We start from the raw sequence: 23,695 nt of genomic DNA on the forward strand, positions 1-23,695 counted from the left end.
ATCCTCTTGCCCTCCCCAGCTCCCCATGCTGGCCCATACCCATTTTTAAAAGATTTTAAAAATCTTTTTTTTTTAAATATTTATTACTATCTTCCAACAAAGAGATAAAATATTAACTAGAATGTGAATTAAATACAGGGTGAGCTCTTGTCTATTTTATTCACAATCACCTAACAGAGGGACTGATGGGTAACGGAAACTCAAAAATAGTATTAGATGAAAGGAGATAAAGGGAAAACTCTCAAGAGTTAACTGCAGAAGGTCACACAGTAAATGTGAAGTCTAGACTTAACTGTCTAGTCTGGATGACTCCACACCCCATGATTTCAATTAGCATGTCAGAATCTTACAAAGGGTCTAGTCAAATGAAAGAGGAAAGCATTACATACAGCTGGAAATCAATGACTTCTACAGTCTAAAATATATCTGGAGACAGAGCTGTGTTTTGTATTTTTAATTAGCAGGTGGTATATTATTACTGCTGAAGAAAGATTTAAATGACTACTAGAAGTCAAGATGACTCCAGTACCGTGAAGGGACTTAGCAAAGGTCCTTTTAAGAAATAGTGCAGAATGTGATCCTGGTGTGAAATATATGAAAAGTTCAAAACAAGATAGAAAGAAAGGATTAATATAATTTTATTTGACATTGTAACTGATTTACAAAAGCAATATGAAGTTTGGAGGAAGAGTGTCCAGTTGCAACTATATAGGTTGAGCGAAAAACACAACCTATTCTAAGCATGTGAATGTATTAAAAGTGAAAAGAAAATTTCAAAGTAGAAGCCAAAATTCTAAGCCAATAAATAATAACACATTAACCATTTCTGAATGGCTACTGGGGTGGCTTAAAAAAGTATAGTTGAAAGTAACACGCAATACTTATCAATCCAAGTAAAATAAAATAAATTAATTCCACACTTAGTGATGAGTCATTAAAATCCCTCAATGCTTTAGAAAGAATAAAGAACTGAACTGAGGGGGATAATTCAGGGAGAAAACTCTATGGACATTATGAGGGCACCCTGAGAGACTGAAGAGTAATAATAATCTGTGCCATGTTTTATAAATCAATGATCATAATTCTACTTTTTTTGAATCTTCTTTATGTATGTTTCACTGACCTGAATAGACAAAGCAATCATTTTATAAAATGCTAGACACATCAGCCCAAATCCACTTAAATCCTCTCTATTTTTATCTGAAGAAACTAAAATTTCTTCAGAAATATTTGATTGCCCTGGTTCTTTAAGAAAAAACAAACAGATAATAAGGGTCAGCAAATACCGCTGACAAAAAACATCCAACAAAATGAACTATTCCCAGGAAAACCTAAGAGACAAAGCTGACAGATATTGCTATCTATTGATTTGCTTATAGGGAAACACTTACCTAAGCAGTTTATGACCATTTGTTGTGGCAACTTCAGCAAGGCTTGTTAGAATCTTTAAGTACTGACTTTCACTCTGCTGAGACAAATGTTCCAGAACTTGCCGTAACTAAATATTTAATCAATAAAAAAAGTGATTATATAATAATCCATTATTCTATTAAAAAATTAAACAGATAACAGTTTAATAAGTATTCTAAAGTCAAAGAGCTGCAATTGAGTTCTTTGCATTTAATTTTGCCTTGCATATATTCAAAAAGTAAAAGAGAGAAAAGATGACATATAATCATTGCTCAAAATTACCCATGTAAAAAAAGCAATAAAAATAAAGAGAAAGGAGAAAAATCACCAAATTTATTTACGGAAAATTAATTCTAGCTTCGGAAACTTAAAAGAAGTTTAACCTTTGTCATCTTTCAAAGAGTAGTATAGAGCTATTACAAACGCAGAGCTCAGTAAATTTGTGACTACCAATCATGTGAATTTTCACTGTGGCTTGCTTCTTGTACCTATGGAGACATTTCTAATTTTCTTAAGGAGAAACTAAAGACTAAAAGGACAGGAGACTCACAGAGTCAAATAGTTATACCAAGTTTATAAATAGTTATATAATTAATATCTATCTTAAAAAGCAGGTAAGCAAATTTAACTTATTAAAAATAGCTGAAATAAAATTGCCAAGCATATTTGTAAAATGCTGTATCCCCTATGCATGAATTAAGCTAGTTCATTTACAAGGTACCAGCAAAATTACATTACCATGTTTTCTCGGAGATCTTCATTTTGTGTCATTTGAATAATTGTCTGAAAAAGTCTAGGGTGATATTGAATTAATACTTCACAAGTCTCTCCATATCCACCCTGAAAACAAGATTTAAAATTATCTACATTTAAAAAGTTACTAAAGGGAAATTATTTCCTCTGCATACAACATGTTTGATACCTAATTTACACATCAAGCAATTCTCCAGTTCTCTGTGGCCTCCTACAATTTAATTCAATTCTGATACTGCCCAGAGTTATATGTAGACCCCACAAGTCTGCCCCCTACTTTAGAGTTTCTACAACCTCCTCCTTACTCAATAATTTGCTAAAACACCTCACAAAAGTTAAAAAAAAGCCTTACTTACTATTAACTGTTTATTATAAAAGAGACAAACCAGAAATAGCCAAACAGAACAGATGCGTAGGGCAAGGTCTATGAAAAGGGGCCAGTGCTCCCATGGCCCCTCCCTGGACATGCCAACCTCCCAGCCTTTACATGTATTCACCAACGAGGAAGCCCTTCAAAACTCATTGTTTAGGATGATTAAATCATTGGTGATTTAGTCCACTGGTAACCGTTCTGTCTCTCTGCCCCAGCAGTGAAGGGTAGGGCAGCATTCTAATCATATGTTGGTTCTTCTGGCAACAAGCCCTCATCCTGATGTCTCTGGACATTCAGCTACTTATTCAGAAAGACATATATTCCTCAGGAGATAGCAAAGATCTTAGAAGATCTTATGCCAAGAACAAGGACGAAGACCAATATATATATCTTATTTCATTCTAAGCCACATTCCTTTTACAGATCATAATTTGCTCAATTTAATCTTCTCTCACTTGTGGAAAAAGATGATCCTTACCAGTCTTAGAGTCTATAAAGTTAAGGGGCAAAAGAAAGTAAGTTAAGGGGCTAGGAATATACACTAACAACATACCTGTACACATAAATCCAGAGGAGTTACTCCATTTTTGTCTGGTAGATATTTGGCTCCTCGCAGTAGAAGAATCTGTGCTGTGTCTCTCTGACCATGACTGTACAGAAATAGTCCCAAGTTAAAAATTGAGCATTTTTAATTTAAAGCCTTTCTCTATTAAATATGGACAATTATTATGACTCAGCATAAGACTAATTTTATAAACGAGGAAGATTAAACTATATCCTCAGCAATAAGGAAAACTTCCCAATGTTAAGTCCTACCTTCAATATATGGATAAGATAATTATCTAAATCTTAGACATGAACATGGGACATACTACCTGCAATACAGCATGCCATTCTGGGCCAAGTAGATGCCACTCGGGCTTATGCGCCAATCAATTCCTTCTCAACTCTAGCTTACCTTCTTCCTATCACACACGTCTAAGTCTCCAAACTTCTTAGTTCAAAAAACAAAAGTCCTCTATACAAAAACAAGAGTACATTTTATAGTATTTTACTACTTTGTCAAAAGCTCTAAAAAGGAAGGAAGAAAAACAACAAATAGCAAAGTAAGAAAATGGGGGCAAAGTAGCCAAAAAACATTAGCTTCCAACTTCATTCTCTCAGACTACTCAGTTTGACTTCTGTGGACAATGTTGAATTTAACCTTGAATGACTCTTATTCACATACCTCATTGTCTCTGATTGTTCTATTACTAGCTTACTGTAGCTGAATTTAAGGTCCTAAATAAATATGATAATTCATATCATCTAAACCTGAGAGAATTACTACTGTATTTTGAATATTGTGTGTGTGTATACGTGAGTGTACGTGAGCGCTTATATGCACTCACGTATGTGTGATGGTAAGCATGTAATTATTATGTTGTTAGTTCCTTAAGGACTTTATCATTGTACCACTAATGCTGATAATAACGCATAGTATGTGATGAATGTTAACCATGTATATTACATGGGTGAATCAAGAAAATGTAGAGAAGTACAACAATGCAAAACTTAATATGCAACTAGAATAATTCAAGACAGTTTAAAAAATTACAAATACACAGAAAGTAAAGACAATGGGCTCTCCTTGGTGGTGCAGCAGGTTGAAGCATAGCACTATGAAACTAGCCACAGCCACTTCAACACAAGTTCAATCCCTGGTCAGGGAGGTGACCCACGTGGCACAGCAGACCTCTCCTGTCTCGTTCACTGCTCCCCTCAGCAGTATACTTCATCAATCTGCCTGTTCTGCTCCCCACTCTATCTCTGGTCAATCCTCTTACCACCCCTGCACCTCTGTACCCCATTCTGTATGCATAAATAAATAACTCTTTAAAAATAAAAATAAAGAGGGCCCTCCCTGGTGGCGCAACAGGTTAGGACACAGCACTGCAAGCTAGCCATAACCACTTCTGTGCAAGTTTGATTCCCCACCCCAGAGGTGATCCACACAGCATAGCAGACCTCCCCTAACCCACCCACTGTTCCCCTCAGCAGTGTACTTTGTGAATTTGTCCTGTTCTGCTCCCCACTCTGTCTCTGGTGAATCCTCTCATTGCCCCTGAATCTCTGGCTTCTACCTCAGTTCTGTATTCATAAATAAATAAATCTTTAAAAAGAAAGAAAGTAAAGGCAAGGCTTTGGACCAAGGCATACATTAATAGCTTTTCTTGTAACTGATCTGGTCACTCAGTAAAGAGAATATGGTCACACTTTGTCCTTTTGGCTAAGATCAAGTAATAAACTATGAAAATCACTTGATTATTAGCATGTTCATTTTTATTACATATTAACTAATCATAAAACTTAATCTAGTTCATCAAAAGTTTCCCCTACGACTAGCAATAAAAAAAACACTTTCCTTACGCAGTTAAATGACAGAATAATAAAACTATACTTTACCTTCAAAGGGAGAATAGTATTTGAGGGAAAACAGGATAGCTTTAGAAAATATACACAAATATTTGTGTTTGATAGTATAATATATATACAATGTCGTTTAATGAGAACAATTTGGAGATATAAAATGTCATACCTGCAAGCAAAGTATAGTGGAGTAGCTCCAGATACATTTGGTCTGTTAATATCGGCACCACTGTCTAACAAACATTGCACTGTCTGGGGGGGAGGGGAAGAGGGAGGAATAATTAAAATTATAGCCAGAGAAGTCAAATAAAAGTAATCCATATAAGAAAAGTTTCCACCAAAACTCAAGACACTGAGAAAAACAAATAGGAACAAGACAATCTTGATAACTGACTGAATTAACTTTTTAGTGAGCTCTGAGTCTCTCAGGCACTACACCATCCATGTGGAATTAGCAATGTAATATAAACTGCATTAGTCAGGAAAGACTCTAGAAAATCACTATAGCTATCAAAGACTTGAAATGTGGCTAATGTAGCTGAGGAACTCAGTATTTTATTAAATTACATTTAAACTGAAATAGCCATATGTGACTAGTAACTGGATAGTTCTGGTCTAGACACACATATAAAGTCATTTTAATGTGAAGGATACAAAATTGTACTGCAGCAATAAAATTAGTAAAAAGTAATCAATCTTTAATTTAAAAAATGTTTGCCAATGTCTTTTTGCAAAAAATTCTGGAAAAGGAAGAAAATTCAGCCATTTAGTAATTAATGGCATAATAGGAGGAGGAGCAAGAAAGTCACAGGTAATCTGAATCACAGAATACTTAAAAAATCCCAATATATGTTAACTATTATGTATACAAAACATAATTACATTGACACTAATAAAATTCAGGTAGAGGAGTTTGATATTAAGTTAAAGTGAATACATAAAAACTCTTAAAGAAACAATACTATTTGAGGATTTTAAATTATACAGAAGAATAAGGTAAAACAAAACCAGATAATAAGCTACAGATCCAACTACTAAAATCTGTAAGAATTCTCAAAAGCAGAGGTTTTCAGCAATAGATAGAAATATTACATTCTATAAAAATCAGTACTACCAATATACACTTTATATAAAGGTATTAAAAAAGTGATAAACATTCAAATATGGAAAGAAAATGGCAGGAAAAAACTGGCCAAAACTGATCCTGTATTTGACTACATTTTTCAACAAAAACATCAATGTCTATTGTGTGTTAGGAACTACTTCATCTGCTGAAGTTAAAGCAGCAAACAAAATGAATAAGAATTTATGCCCTCATGAAGCTTACATTCTAGTATAACAGGAGAACCAAGAGACAAAAGAAATTGAAAACATCATTTGCTAACTGATAATTACTGCTATTCTGAAAAGCAATTATGATTCTCTATGACAAATATGGACTCAATTTGTTTCAGCAAAGTTCTTAACCCTAATCCCCTAGACTGTAAAAGCTGTTCACTATGTCCATAAACCAGAAATCAGAAAACGTAACTTTGATTTACAAGTAATCAGAATTCTTGTTTTAAATTATTTTGGTTTCTCGCGTACTTGCAAAAATCAAGCTCAGCAGTTTAAAGCTTAGTAGAAATGTGAAACTATACCAATTTAAGTATGTGACTGATAGCTGCTTACCACACATAAGTTTTAAAATTACAATAAACTCAAAAAAATTACAATAAACTCACTTTATATGTTTCAATTAGGCAAAAATATGTTTTTAAACAAAATACGTCTATAAAAAAATCAGAATTTCAAATGTTGATCCCAACCCTCCCCATTTAAAAAAAAAAAAAAAAACTACTCTCCTTATTCCTAAATAGAATAAGGGTCTTCCTCCTCACAGAACTAAAAACTGGGGAAGTAACCTAGAAAGAAAAGCACTGAAAGGGGATTTTCAGATGGTCAAAAGATCCTTGAAGAGAAACGTGTTTTCAACAGATTGCATGACTTTTCAAGTGATTAAAAATATCCTGAGTGGAAAACTAATATACAAAGCCAATGTCTAGGTCAATCTCAGAAGTCATTTACTAGAAGGCAGTGATTAACCAAGACCACCTGTGCCCAATACTGTTAATCACAAGAAATCCAGTTCTACTTTATCAGCTGATCAAAAAATGGAATAATGATTTCAGTATTAAAACTACAAGTAAAGGCCCTCCCTGGTGGCTCAGCGGGTTAAAGCACAGCACTGAGAATCTAAAGCTGCTTCCTCATGAGTTCGATTCCTGCCTGCCCCGGAGGTGACCGCATGGCGTGGCAGACCTCTCCTGACCCGCCCGCAGCTCCCCTCAGCAGTGTATTTCATTGATCTGCCTGTTCTGCACTCCACTCTGTCTCTGGTGAATTCTCTCACCCTCCACATCTCTGGCCTGTATCCCAGTTCTGTATGCACAAATAAAATAAAATCTTTAAAAAAAAAAATAAAAATAAACTACAAGTAAAAATCTGACTTGTTGTATTATCATTTCCTAAAAGGCCAAACAACACAAAAGTATCTTTGTTTTATATTTTGTTAGTGATAATTCTGGTGACCGAACTAAACAGAAATGCATAACTTATGCCTTAAGGAAAATGACCAATTCTTTACCAATGACTGGTTCATACAGGTCTTCTTCAGAAACCAGTGCATCTAAATTATATAGAGACTCTGAACTCTAAGGTAACAACTTTCCCTTTAGTACCTGCCTCAGATTTGAAGACAAGAAAACTATGATCATCCAAGTTAAGCTATTTCAGCCATGACAGTGTTCACATTCTTTACTAATTCCAACAACTCTTTCTGTCAAAAAAAGTTGAAAGTCACTAGATAAAAGTGAAAGCAGAATATACTTCTTGAAATTGTCTATGTACATGTCATATTTACAATTTCAGTATATCCAGCGATTAAACTCTATGAATCAAATATATAATTGAAATCCAAATTAAAATATTTTAAGACTTAAAAGCATGATTTTCCATTCTTTCCATGCATGTAGAATAAGTTTACAAGAAGCTTAAATTATATAGAAAATGTTAATATTTTGGTATGATATTTTGTTACAAATTATGCACAGTGAAAAACTTTTCATAAATTCAAAGTTATCATAAATAAATGCAGCATAATTTAAAGTCTTCTTGAGGAGTTTACCGTCTTGTGACCATTCTGGCAGGCCACATGCAGTGCTGTCTGCCCCATCGCATCCTCAACATCGACATCACTGACATGTTGCACAAGGTCATGGAGTAGTTCCGTCCGCCCATTCACAGCCAGCCAGTGTATCTGTGCAGTCATTAAGTTACTTAACATTAATGTTCCAAGTGTTTCACATAAAAATAGCAGGTAAATAATGCTATAAGTCTCAACTGCAGTAAGCATGCTATGCAAACTCAAGATTAAAATTTAAATTTAAGCCCATTGACTATTTTCCTATTTTTTTATGGGGTAAAGTATGCATTAAGATGTAGCTACCATGTATTTCAAAATCAAACCCTCCATGTTTCATAAAAGTTAAGTACCCAAGACCTATCATTACCAAATACTCTTTGCCTCTCAGATGACTCTGGAATCTATGCAGTTTGTCTCTAGAAAATTGGTATATTTTTTTTCCTTCCCCAAAAGCAAACGTAAGTTTAAAAGTAACACAGAAGATATCATTTCATTTGGATATTTTACAAGTAACATAGAAATCATATATAAATAATAAATTACATGGAGAGAATAAAAAATAAATCAAACACATGTAAATCTACTACCAAAAATAATGTTAAAACTTTTTACTATAGTTTCAGTGCATTTTATATTTAATTTTTTTCCCATTTAAAAATATATAATGAAAGTTCTGTTTTACAATGGCTGACTAAACACGGGCTTCCACAAACACCACTGAAACCAGAGTAAAGAATAGTTTTTCTTAAAGTACAGACCCATTAAGATTTTTAAAACCAGAAGGGAAGGTGGGCGGGTTGGGAGTGGTGAGGGGAGTGATGGGTTTTGCTTTAATAGAACACAGTGGAGGATTATTGGGCCACTAATGGTTGGCATGGTATGAAAATACACATTTGTAGAGGTTTAAACCTACAAATAACAAGCATCAGTGTAAATCAACTTTTCCTCAGTAAACATAATTCTAAAAAATACATATAGTAAAAATATATTTTTTTAATACTACAATAACAACAAATTTAGGGAAGCTTAGAAGTTTTTGTTTGACTTGTCAGGAAAAAAACTCAAACCAAAACCAGAAAAAAAAGTCAAGAAAGGTAATTCAGAGCATAGAACTCCCAAAAGTCTCATAGATGAAGAGTAAGTACCCTGCACCTACTAAAATAAGGGTGAAGACAGAAAGATGTTTATTTAATAACATTCAGACACTTAAATCCCCATTCCTCTTCAACTCATCACTATGCTGATCTTACAAAATATAAACTCAATCTTACAGAATATAAGAAGCTTGGAAAACAGTCTCTAAGGAAATACAGGCACACTCACACAAGAATATCACCCTGAAAAAAGAAGACAAAGCAAGTTTACACTGAATACTGAGATCCTGAAGAAATCTCCTCTAACCACAGTCCAGAATGATAATATCTTCCTGGCAGTGGGAAGAAGTTTGAGCAAACCAATCAACTAAAGGGCAAATGTCTAAAGAAACTGACATTAGGAACAATGCTGAAGGTAAAGGCCCAAGTATATCATCCAACAGTGAAGTAACCACTATTTACAAACCTCATTCATTCAGACAGCTTTACAAAAGCTTTTCAGTATTCAAATAACAGGAATTCAAAAAGAAGAAAACAGAAGAGTGGAAATCATCAAAGAAATAACTTATGAAATTTTTTCAGGACATCATGTTTACATGAGTCTCCAGATTGACAAAATGTCAATATAACCTAACTAACTGGATAAAATTAATTCAGACTAATACAAACAACCATGAAATTAAAGAACTCTAAGGGCAAACTTGATTTAGTATGTTTCCAGAGAGAAAAACCAAAATGCGTTTCATGGAATGAATCAAGAGTTAAAGTGGCAGCAAACTTTCAAGCGGAGAGATAGAAGAAATAAAGCAATACTTTTTAAACTATGAGGGAAAACGTATGTTTAGCCTAGAATTTTATTATAAGCTATCAATTATCAGTTATCAGTTATTTATTATCAGTTATCAATTATGAAACTAGACAGATTAAAAGAATCAAATAATAGCCAGTCGTGCAAATTGTCAATAAATTTATCTCCCATGCAGCCTTTCTTAGTTAACTAGTTGAGAATGAGCTCTAGCGAAGTGATAAAGAAGTTGTCAGTAAAAACAGAAATACAATTTATATTAAAAAAAGCGAGGCAAAAGGACTCTTCAGTATGATGACAGACATTCCAGACAACTGTTAAGCAAGCCTGAAAATCAACCAATACATTACATATTATAGGCCTATTTACAAAGCTCAGGGCAAGTTTGGTCATGAAGAATTTAGAAAACTAAATTCTTTAATTGTCTTAAGCTGCAACAAGGCAAGAAACAAAAACAGAATGTATACAAATTGGAAGAGCCACTATTTGCAGATCATATTGATTATCTTTACAGAAAATCAACCCAAAAAAATTAGAATAAGGACATATGATAACACACAGAAAGCAATCACATTTCTACATACTATGAGTGAATATACCACAAGCAAAATATCAAAATACCACTTGCAACTTCCCCAAAGAAAATGAACTATGTAGTACTCATTTAACAAAACTTTTTGAAGATCTATATGCTGAAGAGTACAAATGCATATAAGAGAAATCAGAGACCAAAATAATTGGAGAGACATGTACTGTATGCACAGATTAGAAAAAGTCAACCAACATAGGAAAGATGCCAATTCTTCCCAAATTAATCTAGAATTTTAAGGCAATTCCAATAAAAATCCAGGAAGGTTAATTGTCAATGTAGACAAGTTCACTCTAAAATTTATATGTCAAAGCAAAGAAACCAGAATAGCTAACACAACCTTAACAAAGAAAAATAAAGGAGAAATTACTTGTTATTAAGGCTTACATAGCTATAATAATCAAGGCAGCATGGCACTAGAAAAGGGACAGACACACAGATCAGTCTAAAAGAATTGAGTATCCAGAAAAACGTCCATACAAAAATGCCCAACAGAATTTTGAGAAAGATGTGAAACCAATTTCATGCAGAAAGGAGTCTTTTCAACAAACCGTTATTTTAAAGTCACAGAAAAAAATATGAACCTCAACTAAAGCATCACATCTAATATAAGTGTTACCAAATAAGTATTATCAGAACAGATCACAAACTTAGATATAAATTTATAACATTTTTAGGGAAAAAAAAAATTTTTTTTTCAAGGTCCAGACAAAAAAATCCCTAAACTTGACACCAAAAGTACAATCCAAAAAAGGAAAAACTGATGTAACAGACTTGATCAAAATTTTAAAACTCTTACACTACAAAAGAGTTGTGTTAAGAATTTTAAGAAGCAAATGGGAAGAAATATTTGTAAATCATTTAATTCACAAAGGACTAATCAGTATCTTCAATATATAAAGAACTCTTATTAAAGTTTTTAAAAATACTGTTAGAGGCCCTCCCTGGTGGCACAGCAGGTTAAAGCACAGCACTAAGAAGCTAAAGCCACTTCAGCACGAGTTCAATCCCCAGCCCTGGGGGTGACCCACATGGCTCAGCAGACCTCTCCTGACCTGCCCGCTGCTCCCCTCAGCAGTGTACTTCACTAGCCGGCCTGTTCTGCTCCCCACTCTGTCTCTGGTGAATCCTCTCACTGTCCTTATACCTCTGGCCTGTACCCCAGCTCTGTATGCATAAATCTTCAAAAAAAAGAAATACTGTTAGAATTTGAGTAAATGATGTAAACTGACAGTTCACATAAAAGGATATACAGATTTTTTTTTTTAAAGGCACATGAAAAGTTTTAATAATGTTAACAATTAGGCAAAAGTAAATTAAAAATAAAATGAGGGGGTCTCCCTGGTGGCACAGGGAATTAAGTCTCAGCACTACAGGTCTATCAGCAGCCACTGCAGAATGAGTTTGATCCCAAGTCAGGGAGCTGGCCCACATGGAGAAGTGGACCTCTCCTGCCGCACCCCCTACTCCCCTCAGCAGTATATTTCAGTCAGTCTGTCTGTTCTGCTCCCCATTCTGTCTCTGGTGAATCCTTCCCCCCCCACACACACACACACCTCTGGCCTATACCCCAGCTCTTGTATGCAAAAATAAATAAATATTTAAAAAAGAAAAAAAAGAAAAGAATATAATGAAAAATGCCTCACATATAATAAACTCAACAAAATCTTGATAGATTCTCTTGAAAGAAGTCCCTTGAAAGTCAGTGCAAATGTTAAGGGAACAAGACTACAAAATAAATGAAGGTCATAATAGTAAAAAGAAGGAAGAAATATCATGAATTGTATCACAAAATATCCTGCATTTTCTTAATTTCTATAAAGAAAGAAACTAGCAGATACACTTGCATTATGCTCTGTATTACAATCACCTTCAATATTATTTTCTTAAAACTTTTTAAAACTCAGATAAAATTCTTAGCACTTACTGCTGTAAGGCCTTCATTATTACAAATGTTGACATCAGCACTGTATTCTAATAACTTACTCATGCATTTCTTCTGTCTGAAAAGAAAAAAATGATAGTTACAGATAACTGGTACTACAAATATAAACAAATGACAATTATTTTACTGAGTTACTAACCACATTCAATATGAATTAATAACAGTATTGTCTCTAGTAAACAAACACTATAACAATTTGAAATAAAATACAAAATTGTTTTACTGTGTATACATTATTATTTACTCAACTGGCTCACATTTCTTCATGCCATGAGCTTAAAAATTAAAACATTTACAAGGTTTTTTCATGTAACATATTGTTCTAAAAAACTTAGGAAACGAAATTTCAGTGATTATGAAAAAAAGGCCAGTTTTAATAAACTAAATGCAACGTTTAAAATGTGTATTTCTCTGTGTATCAATATATGTCTGTACCCAAAATGCTGACTTTCTAAAAAACTTATTTAGAAGCTTGTCATGGATTACTGACCTATTGCTCAAAAAAAAAAAAAACACTCAGGTGAGAATATGCCAGGGAAACAATCCCTAAAAAGTACTTAGATTAGGGGCTATTGAAGAAAAGAAGCAATCAGTAATGCTACTCTACCCAAAAAATGAACTGTAAAAGGTATAATGTATATGACAGAAATACATCCTCTTTTTCTTACTTAAAAATCATCATTGTTGCTTTCTAGAACCAAAGTACTAACAACCCACTAAGTGAGCACCTGTTTTGCTAAGAATTGATGATAAAATATTAAACTAACACATGGGTTCTGTATGAGTTCACAACTAAGCATTAAAAAAAAAAAGGATACAATCATGAGCAATGCAGGATCCTCCTATATAGAAAGCAACTATCTTCCTGCCCTGATACTGCAACATAGAAAGCTTACGGTAACCGAAATGACACATGGACCAGTCATCCAAGGATGCTGTGACAGCTTAATGTGGTTTTTACAGGAAAGGAGGGCAATTTAGCAGTGTACTACTATGTGAAGAAAGAAATGCTAAACCAGGTTGAAAGAAATCCACTGCCCATCAGACGGTGACAGCTAGGGGAACAAAAGACTACCCCCCAAAAGGACAAGTGTGAAGAGGCAGAATTCCCTATGACTTTTGTTCAGTCTAGACAAATTTGAACTCATAAAGAAATTTCAGTAAAAAGCTATTTCTAAAAACATCAGAAGCAACAGAAATAACAAGTACTTGTCAGTTTGCTTATATTCATTGAGCACCTCTAAGTTATACAAGGCAACCATTCAAAAAATAATAAAACCCAAAATATTGAAGCACTGAATATTAATTCATAGAAAAGCATGCAAATTAGAAAAGAGGATAGGAATGCTTATTCCTTTTCTCCTCATTGACTTGCCATATAAATCACATAACAGCATACTTCTTCATCTTTAAAATGCAATTAGTCTCCAACTTAAATGTCTTCATGCACACAAAAAAGATAAACATGTGAGGTGATGGTAAGTGAGGGATCCCCCCACAATGTGTAAGATATATCAAATCATCATAACGTCGAAGGTAATGTTTTCCAAAATAAGTAAGTCTCCTACCACAATGCAGAGATACTTTATCACTGCTATACAAACAATGTTCTATCCTTTCACATTCTGTTGAGACAGAATACTCAGATATTTTTCTATATGTAATGTCTCCAAAGAGATCTGCCAATATCCTAACAATATTTAGGATAATGTATCCAGCAAGGACATAAATAATTTATTCTAAGACCTGAGGTGTGACATTTTACAACATACATAATGTAGCCAATGATTATAAAAACAATTGTTTAACCAGCACAGTGTTACCTAACTAAAACAGGAAACAAACTGATTCATACAGAAAATCAGGAAATCAAACACACTGGATAAGATCAAAGGGCTATGTCTTACTCCTGTCCAACCATAGTGATTATGGTTCTTTGTCTTCTTGGTTTCACTTTAATCCTCATATGGTAAAAATTTCCCCTGATATGACAATTTTAGCCTCAGACCCATTTCACTCAGACTGCCACTTCAATAATCTAGAATTCCACTTCTAACTGGAAAACAAAACACTTTCAAGAATAACCAAAAGAAAAGATACATAAGAATATATTTTCGGGCCCTCCCTGGTTGCGCAGCAGGTTAAAGCACAGCACTAAGACGTTAAAACCACTTCAGCATGAGTTCGATCCCCGTCCCTGAGGTGACCCACATGGCACGACAGACCTCTCCTGACATGCCCACTGCTCCCCTCAGCAGTGTACTTCATCAGTCAGCCTGTTCTGCTCCCCACTCTGTCTGGTGAATCCTCTCATCACCCATGCCTCACTGGCCTGTACCCCAGTTCTGTATGCATAAATAAATAAACCTTAAAAAAAAAAAAAAGAATATATTTTCATGAGAAAGTTTTATAGCAGTCAAAAATAATTATACATATAACTTCCTCAAACTCAAATTAAAAACTATTTCAATTTAAACAGAATTCTAACCACTTTGATTGGTTTCTCAGTCCAAGAGAAGTTTAAGAAGTGAAAAATACTGGTGAATCAGACACAGATATATATCTGAAACTCCTGAAAAAGAAGTGAAACCCATAAAAAGTAGAGTAGACTTAAAATAGCACACACTAACATAATGATATTCATCATGACAACCAGAAAAGGAAAAAGGCAAAAATATATTCATATTTTCAAAATATTACTTTTACAGTGGAAAAAAAATGTATTTAATAAAAAAATCCTAAATAGAATTAGTCAACTGTTTTGAAAACTTTTGTCAAAATTAAAATGAAAAATAGTATTGACACCAAAATAAGTAAGCTATCCTTAGCTACTTTTTAGAATGTTCAGCTAAAATGTAATTCATTCTCAAACAATCATAAACTGGGTGTAGTATATTTATTGTTAAGATTAAATCAATTAAAATAAGCTAAGCCTATTAATAAAATCACCTAATAAGCAATTTGGGGAAAAAATTTTCAAATGAAATATGGCAAAAGATGAACTGGCAAAATAGACACCAATACCTACCAGTAAAAGTTGTATTTTCACAGAATGAAATGTCACTATAACTAAAAATCAACTCTGAATACTCTCAAGAAGAAAAATATTAGTAAACAACTTAAATTATTAAATATGATAGTTATTTGGAATTGAAGATAATAATAATAATAATCCTGGCCCCAATGTAAATGTGGAGCAGAATGGAAATGCCCAAGTCAAGGGTTCCTGAAATATTGTCAGTCAGAACTAATAATACAACTTATTCTATTAAAGGAAATGAAATTATTTACCCATTTCTAGCTGCCAAATGAAGAGGTGTACAGCCTGAAATATCTTGATAGTTAGGATTTGCTCCTTTCTTTAACAGCAGAACCAAGCATTCAACTGAGCCACAACTAAAACAGTATTTTAAAAGTTCAGTTACATTCAACAAATAGTCACAGTTAACATAGCTTCATTAAAAAAAACAAAGACTATTTTGAGGTCCATGTTAACCTATAATTTAATTTAATTTCTGTTGCCAACAGTAAATATCTCTACTTTTAGACGGTATGTTCTATGGTTATAGCTATTAAGTATTACTACGTAATATAAAGTGGGGACCTCTCTGGTATCCTAAGGATTAAGTCTCAGTGCTGTCACCACTATGGCCTGATTTCAATCCCAGAGCAGGGAGCTAACTCACAAATGGTGCAGCAGACCTCCCCTGTCTCTGCTACTGCTCCTCTGTGCAGTTTATTTCTGTAAGTCTGCCTGTTCTGCTCCCCATTCTGTCTGGTGAATCCTGAATCCTCTCCACCTCTGGCCTATATCCCAGACCTTCCATGTAAAAGTAATAAAGAAATAAGTATTTTTTTTTTTAAGATTTAAATCTTTAAAAAGATATAATAACAGAAACTAGGCTCTCAACGTTCTGGCCTTCCAGAAATCAAATTAATAAGAAAGATACATACAGCCACTTTGATCCTAAAATGAGGCCAAATATCAACTCATTGATTAGTAATACACTGGAAATTTGTGGGTAAAAATGTCAAGCCAGTGACTTCACAAGCAGTTAACACATCAAGGCTAGAAGTAGGATAAAGGTAACTTTTGGTGAACATACTCTCTTAAGACAATCCCCATGCTTAACCTCCTCTAAACTGATCTAGAACAAGCTAGGACATACGAGACTTGAATCCAATTTATCTAAACAAAGAAGCCAAGAGTAGCACACTACATACTAAATCTGATAAAGAACCACATAACTAGCTTAACTTTTCTGTATCTGCTACAAGTCAATACCAGTCAAAGCTTACCAGTCAAAATGCTAAAACAGAATTTAATCTAAAATATCTTTGGACTTACTTTGCTGCAATATGAAGTAAACTTCTTTTCACACGTCCAAATGCATAATTGACATCAAACTTTGAATTTGATAGTAGTTCAGAAACCGACCTACACCAAAGATAAATTAAAAATCAGTATGTTAAAAAAAAAATCTTATGATTAATATTGCAGTTACTCTTAACCAATAATTCAGGAGATTCTGTGCCACATCAACCAAAAACAAGACACTCATGTCTCAGAGTCAGTCGGCAGTTACAAGTAGTACTGTTCAAAATCCACTGCTCTGATCAATAACTTGATGCTGAGGGTTTCACCATCTGATACTCCCAAGTGCTGTCACCTGCTCTAAGAAGACCTAATTGATTAGTGACTTCCACTTCCCCTAGATTCTTGAGAAAGAAGAAAAAGACTGGCTGGCTATACCCATTACAGAAAGCTGAGACTGTATTAATTTTGACAAAATAGGAAAATCAAACAAAAACATGTTTATGTAAGACAGGAAATTTAAGGCAAAAAATAATTTGTTAAATACTTTTACTTTCTTTTCATTACACAACAGCAGTTATCGCTCCTATATTAGAACAAATACTTTATCACACAGCCACACAACTCTACCTCACTGTGCTCTGCAATAGAATATCAAAGTAGGAAAATAAGTTACCCTTCACCCCTAATCTTCTATAATATTTTGCTATAAAGCTTAATGAACTCTCACAGAACCACCACAATGTGTTTTTTTTCTATGTCAGTGACCACCCAAGTATTTAAAATATCTGATTATTCACTTTGAAACTCACTATAGAATTTTACAGTTATGGAGTGTGGAAAACCTTGTTTCTTATTTCACAGACCAAAAATTAAAAGCTATATAACTTAAATAGTGCAACATCGACATCATGTATGTGTGTACATATTTAGTTAAATTAAACTTCTCCAAAATTATAAATTTGAGAAATAGCACTTACCTGTGTTGATCCGCCATAACCATTGGCATTAACGTATAAACAGCAGTTTCATTATCTGAATAAAAAAAATTTAAACATTATCTCCTATGTTAAAACAGAATTCCAGAGATTTTGTAAAATTTGTAAAACCACAGAATTTCTTTTTCTGTTACTGGTTACCCCCTCTTCAGAGTCATAAAAAGTGCTTAGCTTCTGGATTTGAAAGGAAAACTAGAGATCTAGTATTTTTGTAGCTGTAGCAACTGAAATTTCCTTTACTCACAAAGAGAAATTGTCAACTTCAAGTTTTATCACACGATTTGGGGAAAAACTGCTAAGCTTATATGGAAATCAAATATATATGCTAAAATAATTTCAAAATATTAAATGTACAGAGCACATGCTTCTTGCCAACAAAACTATTAAAACTTTTATGAAACAGCATTAAACCTTATTCTTACTTATTTCATTTATAGAATAAATTCACAGAAACATGACCCAAAAAGAAAAGGTTTAAAGTTAGCAATATCTATGATGCCATATTATACTTATGTAATTCCAGCTGGTGTTTGAATTGTCTTTTATATATTACTAATGGTCAATTCATTTTCAATCCAATAAATTTAAAGATTTATATTTTTTTATTACAAAAATTTATAAAGGTTTATATTTTTTAAAAGGTATTTACATTGATGTAATCCTGACAACTACAAATTAGCTCTTAAAAATCAATGCTGGGGCCCTCCCTGGTGGTGCAGCGGGTTAAAGCACTGAAATAAGCTTAAGCCACTTCCGCATGAGTTCGATCCTTGCCTGCCTGGGAGGAGATCCACATGGCGAGGCAGATCTCTCCTGACCCGCCCGCTGCTCCCCTCAGCAGTGTACTTCGTCGATCTGCCTGTTCTGTGCCCCACTCTGTCCCTGGTGAATCCTCTGACCCTCCGCATCTCTGGCCTGTACCCCAGTTCTGTATGAATAAATAAATAAATCTTTAAAAAAAAAAAATCAATGCTGGCCCTCCCTGATGGCGCAGCAAGTTAAAGCACAGCACTACGAAGATAAAGCCACTTCAGCATGAGTTCGCCCCTGGAGGTGACCACATGGCACGGCAGACCTTTCCTGACCTGCTCCCTGCTCCCCTCAGCAGTGTTCTTCATTGATCTGCTTGTTCTGCTCCCCAATCTATCTCTGGTGAATGCCGTCACGGCCCCTGCACCTCTGGCCTATACCCACTTTCTGTAATCATAAATAAATAAATCTTTTTTTAAAAAATCAATGCTAAAATTTAAAGTCTGAGGAGAAACAGTATCTGCATAGAATCAAAGTATCTTCCCCAAACAGTGATTAACTGCAAAGTAAAAATAGTAAATTTACAGTGGAGAACCCAGCACATACTGCTTTAATCAAATAATAAAAACTTATAATCAGAAATAATACACATTAATGCTAAAGAGTCCCTGATATAATCTACTGAGAAGAGTACACATCATTTTTGCAGTATTCTTGGCAAAAATGCACAACTTTAATCTACTTATGAGATAACATCAAAGAAATACAAATAAAAGAATTTCATAAAATATCCTAACAGTCCTCTAATAAGAAAATTCTCAGAACCATTAAAGACATGTAAATTTGAAGAATTACCACAATTTCAGGGAGCCTGAAGAAATAAGACAACTAAACACAATGTTGTATTCTGGGTAGCATCCTAAAATTTTAAAGAAGACATCAGAAGAAAAACTCATGAAATTCCAGAAGGTCTTAGTTCAGTAAATATTACGCCAATGTTAATCCCTTAGTTTTTATATCTGTATTATGATATCTGAGAGGGGGTGGAAGCAATATGGACTGGGTATTTGATGACAAAAATTGTTGTTCATTGCATTGGCTCTCATAATTGTATGTAATTACACATGAAGGAACATATATATTCAAAAATATATAATTATTTAGAGGGAAAAAGTTGTTACCATTTCCCACAATTTATTCATATATTTTTTTAATATTTTTGAGTATATACATGAAAAGCAATGTAGTCCTTAGTCACCACTGCAAAGTTCTGTATTCAGATGCAACTTTTTTTTTTTTAATGCCTAAAGGCTCTGGAATGCAGTGGCTTTATTTTTTAATTTATTTTTATATCATTCTTTATTTTGTGCCTTTTTCTATCTCGGTTGTAATCCCTGTGGACTTCCCACCATCAATTCACCCGTGTGCCATCACCATAGTCCTGTGCACCTTTCCCACACCATTTTTGATCCGATTCCCCACTCCACCCCCCTAAAAGTCTCTGGTATATAGTTGTTTGTTGTTTTTTGTTTTTTCTTTATTACAGTTACTTTCTTCCCCCCTTGGTCCCTTACTCTCCTGCTATGAGTGAAACCATCCGATATCTTTCTTTTTCTTTCTGGTTTATTTCACTAAGCATGATCCCTTCCAGCTCCATCCATGTTGCTGCAAAACAACTAGCAACAACAAATATTGGCAAGGATATGGAGAAAAAGCAACTCTCCTGCACTGCTGGTGGAAATGCAAACTAGTACCACCACTATGGAAAACTGGAGGTATCTCACACTGCTAAAAATGGAGCTTCCATATGACCGAGCAATTCCACTCCTAGGTATCTACCCAAAGGACACAAAAACATTTGATTCAAAAGGACACCAGCACCCCCATGTTTACTGCTGCTCTATTTACAATCAGGAAGATACGGAACCAGCCCAAACACCTAAAAGTAGATGACTGGATTAAAAAGATGTGGTACATATACACAATGGATATTACTCAGCAATCAAAAAAGATAAATCCATGCCTTTTGCAGATACAACTATTCTTTCATTATAAAAATAATGCAAGAGGGTCCTATTAACAATAGCCAAGATGTTTTAAATCATTACAAAGGAACTATTCTAAATATTACACATGTATCATCTCTCTTATCCTCAAACTACCTTGTGAAGGAAGTATTGTTAACACTCCCATTTCACAAACGAGAAAATTGAAGCACTAAGCTGTTACACGCTATAGGATGGCAGCATTAAGTGACTAAATTGGAAATCAAACTTGACTGATTCCAGAGTTCTTCAACAAAAATCTTATTAAAAACACACTGTACAGAGTAACCAAAAGGTATATAATACTTATTTTAAATATGTGCAATACACCCTATTTATACTCTTCTACATTACCCACTAACCTGTTCTTATAAACTACCAGTGAGTCACCCCAGGAACTGAAAAATAACTACATACACTAAGCCTCCCTTGGTCTAGCAACTTTTTTTAAAAAAAAAGAATTGTTTTATTTATTTATGCATACAAGAGTTGGGGTGTAGGCCAGCGGTATGGGAGGCTGTAACAATTCACCAGATACAGTGGGGCACAGAACAGGCAGATTGACTGAAATTCACTGATGAGGGAATTAGCCCGTGGTTAGGAAAGGTCTGCTGTAATGTGGGTCACCTCCCTGGCTGGGATCGAACTAAGAGCTACAGTGGCTGTGGATAGCTCCATAGTGCTTAGATTTAACCCCTGTGCCACTAGGGAGGCCCCTGGCCTGAAAACTTTCGTCGTCTCTGATATATAACAGACCCAGTTAAAATTTGAACTTCTGAACTATGGCAATCTCAATTAAGTCAGTATACAATAAACAAAGTCATAAACAGGAAATTCCCCTATTTGTGAATATAAATCAGATAATACTAATTTTAAGTGATCATTACATGGTTTTCATGGGTTTTGCTGATTTACATATGGTGTTTATTTACATAAAATTTAGGTGTAGAACTTATTTTTTAAGTCATACTAACCTTACAAAAATATAGCTCATTACACTAAAAGTATGAAGAAATAGGCTCTCCCTGGTGTCGCAATGGGTTAGTGCACAGCACGGCAAGCTAGCCACAGCCACTTCAGTGCAAATTCAATCCCTGGCACCAGAGGTGATCCACATGGTGCAACTGATGTCTCCTGTCTGGCTCGCTGCTCCCCTCAGGAGTGTACTTGGTCCCACTCTCCCTGGTGAATCCTCTCACCACCCCCGCACCTCTGGCTTGTATGCCAGTTCTATATGCATAAATACATTTAAAAAAAAAAAGTATGAAGAAATAAATGTAGTCATCTTCTAAAAGGCAAATATCCAGAAAAATTTTGCAATATGAAAAAACAGAATAAAATCTGTTGTCAGGTGCTTCCTCTTCTGCTTTCATGAAAACAATATGAACAATGGGTATTTCAATAAAGTTTTCAAAGTAATTGGATGTTTAAATCTCTCACTATATCAGATATATAGTTATTTTTATTAATAAAGTTTCAGCACTCATCAGCTAAAAGGCAAATCTTTTTAAAGAATAGGAGGCTCAGATTCATTATGTGCAATATTTCCCCAAATATTTAAATGGGAGCATTTTTTTAAAAACTGATACTTATTCTAATCACCTTTCAAAACATATACTAAACCCAATTTCTATTATTAAACTATTTCACTGAAAACGCAATAGTTTAAGGCTATTTTTTAATATGAGAGTATGAATCAACTTTTTAAAGCCCACTGAGAATCCATATCCCCAAAGTAACCTCTTTCCCTTCTTTTCCTTTCCCTAAGGGAATTCCTGTTAATCCTGACTAGTTTGACTCACAACCTGCTCTCCATAACTTAGTAATTAATACTTCGATTTTCATTACCCAACACATTGTTTCCTCTCCGTATTCAAGTCACTAAATCAAATAATGTACAAATAAATTCTGAAACAACGTAAATTTTAGAGTAAAATCTTTCAAACCTTTAGTTTGTAACAATTAGATGCTTATTAATTGCTGAATTCTAACCAGACAGAAAATCTGAATACTTCCTAAATTCAGAGAACTCAGAACTTCAAATGCTAGCAAAATAATATGCAATTGTATCATTAGAATGTTCCACACATATACTTGAATAAAACAATCTGAAAGAATTCAAAGATTCATCAGAAATTAGGGACAAGAGTAAATATAAGCAAATTAAAAATCAAAGAAAAGCAAATGCAAACAAGATGTCACTTTTACCAAGCAACATAAGCGAAGGTTTTATTTGCAATTACTCTAGACTTCAGACTCTCAAAACCGTTCATGAAACTTCCCAAATAGTATGTAACAATATAAGAGTGTCTACTCAGAGCCTTAAAAATGTTGATAAAATTAAATTTATAGGCACAGGAGAACTCTTCTGTATTGCCAGCTGGTCGATCAACAGTATATTCAGTACATCTGCCTGTTTTGCTCCCCACTATGAATGGTGAATCTCAGTCTCACACACACTCCTCTGGCCTACACCCCAGTTCTTGTATGCGTGAATAAAACAAATCTTTTTTAAAATTAAATTTATGATTCTTCTATATATCAATCCTAAAGTAGTACCTACAGAGGCAGACTAAGACAAAAAAGTATAAAGCAGCTCTCATAAAGATCTATTACAAAACAAAAATTACATTCAGCATTTGCAACATGTATCCTTACAAAGTTCTACAATGTCATTAGGTATATTTTAAAACACAAAATTCACCAGCCTTTAACTCTTCCCTAATCTCTCTGTCTCTTGGGCATACAGAGCCATTAGCCCCAGAGGGAGCCTCCACTGCTACTGCCCATTGGCAATGAGAAAAGTCTGAGTTATTAAGATTACAAACAAAACTTTATCACCACAGTTTCACCTGTCCTGAAGGGACCCTGACACACTAAACTAAAATTCCTGAAATAGGGACTATGCCTTGTGGTAGCTCCCCAGGCTCCACCTATTTATGAGGAACAGATGAAGAATAAAAGCAGACACGCATATTAAAGTATATGTTTGTAGATATAAGCACACACACACACATATATACAA

At 34.3% G+C, this 23,695-nt stretch overlaps 1 protein-coding gene across 2 annotated transcripts in view; it reads right to left on the reverse strand.

Annotated features, from left to right (window-relative positions):
- Positions 1–23,695, reverse strand: part of HACE1 (HECT domain and ankyrin repeat containing E3 ubiquitin protein ligase 1) — a 63,360-nt gene that overhangs the window by 38,876 nt on the left and 789 nt on the right. The window contains exons 2-10 of one of the 2 annotated variants that reach the window (XM_012724253.1): positions 17,858–17,912; positions 16,911–17,000; positions 15,854–15,958; positions 12,545–12,620; positions 8,112–8,243; positions 5,115–5,197; positions 3,090–3,186; positions 2,149–2,250; positions 1,392–1,465 (exon numbers count right to left, since the gene is read on the reverse strand). In XM_012724253.1, the coding sequence (XP_012579707.1) occupies positions 1,392–1,465; positions 2,149–2,250; positions 3,090–3,186; positions 5,115–5,197; positions 8,112–8,243; positions 12,545–12,620; positions 15,854–15,958; positions 16,911–17,000; positions 17,858–17,912 (814 nt within the window). Of the gene's footprint in view, positions 1–1,391; positions 1,499–2,148; positions 2,251–3,089; positions 3,187–5,114; positions 5,198–8,111; positions 8,244–12,544; positions 12,621–15,853; positions 15,959–16,910; positions 17,001–17,857; positions 17,913–23,695 lie in introns of both variants that reach the window. The other variant, XM_004673731.2, reaches the window with a different exon arrangement.

Source organism: Condylura cristata, unplaced genomic scaffold (genome assembly GCF_000260355.1).
Source record: "Condylura cristata isolate star-nosed mole 26May11 unplaced genomic scaffold, ConCri1.0 scaffold00001, whole genome shotgun sequence".
NCBI lineage: Eukaryota > Metazoa > Chordata > Mammalia > Eulipotyphla > Talpidae > Condylura > Condylura cristata.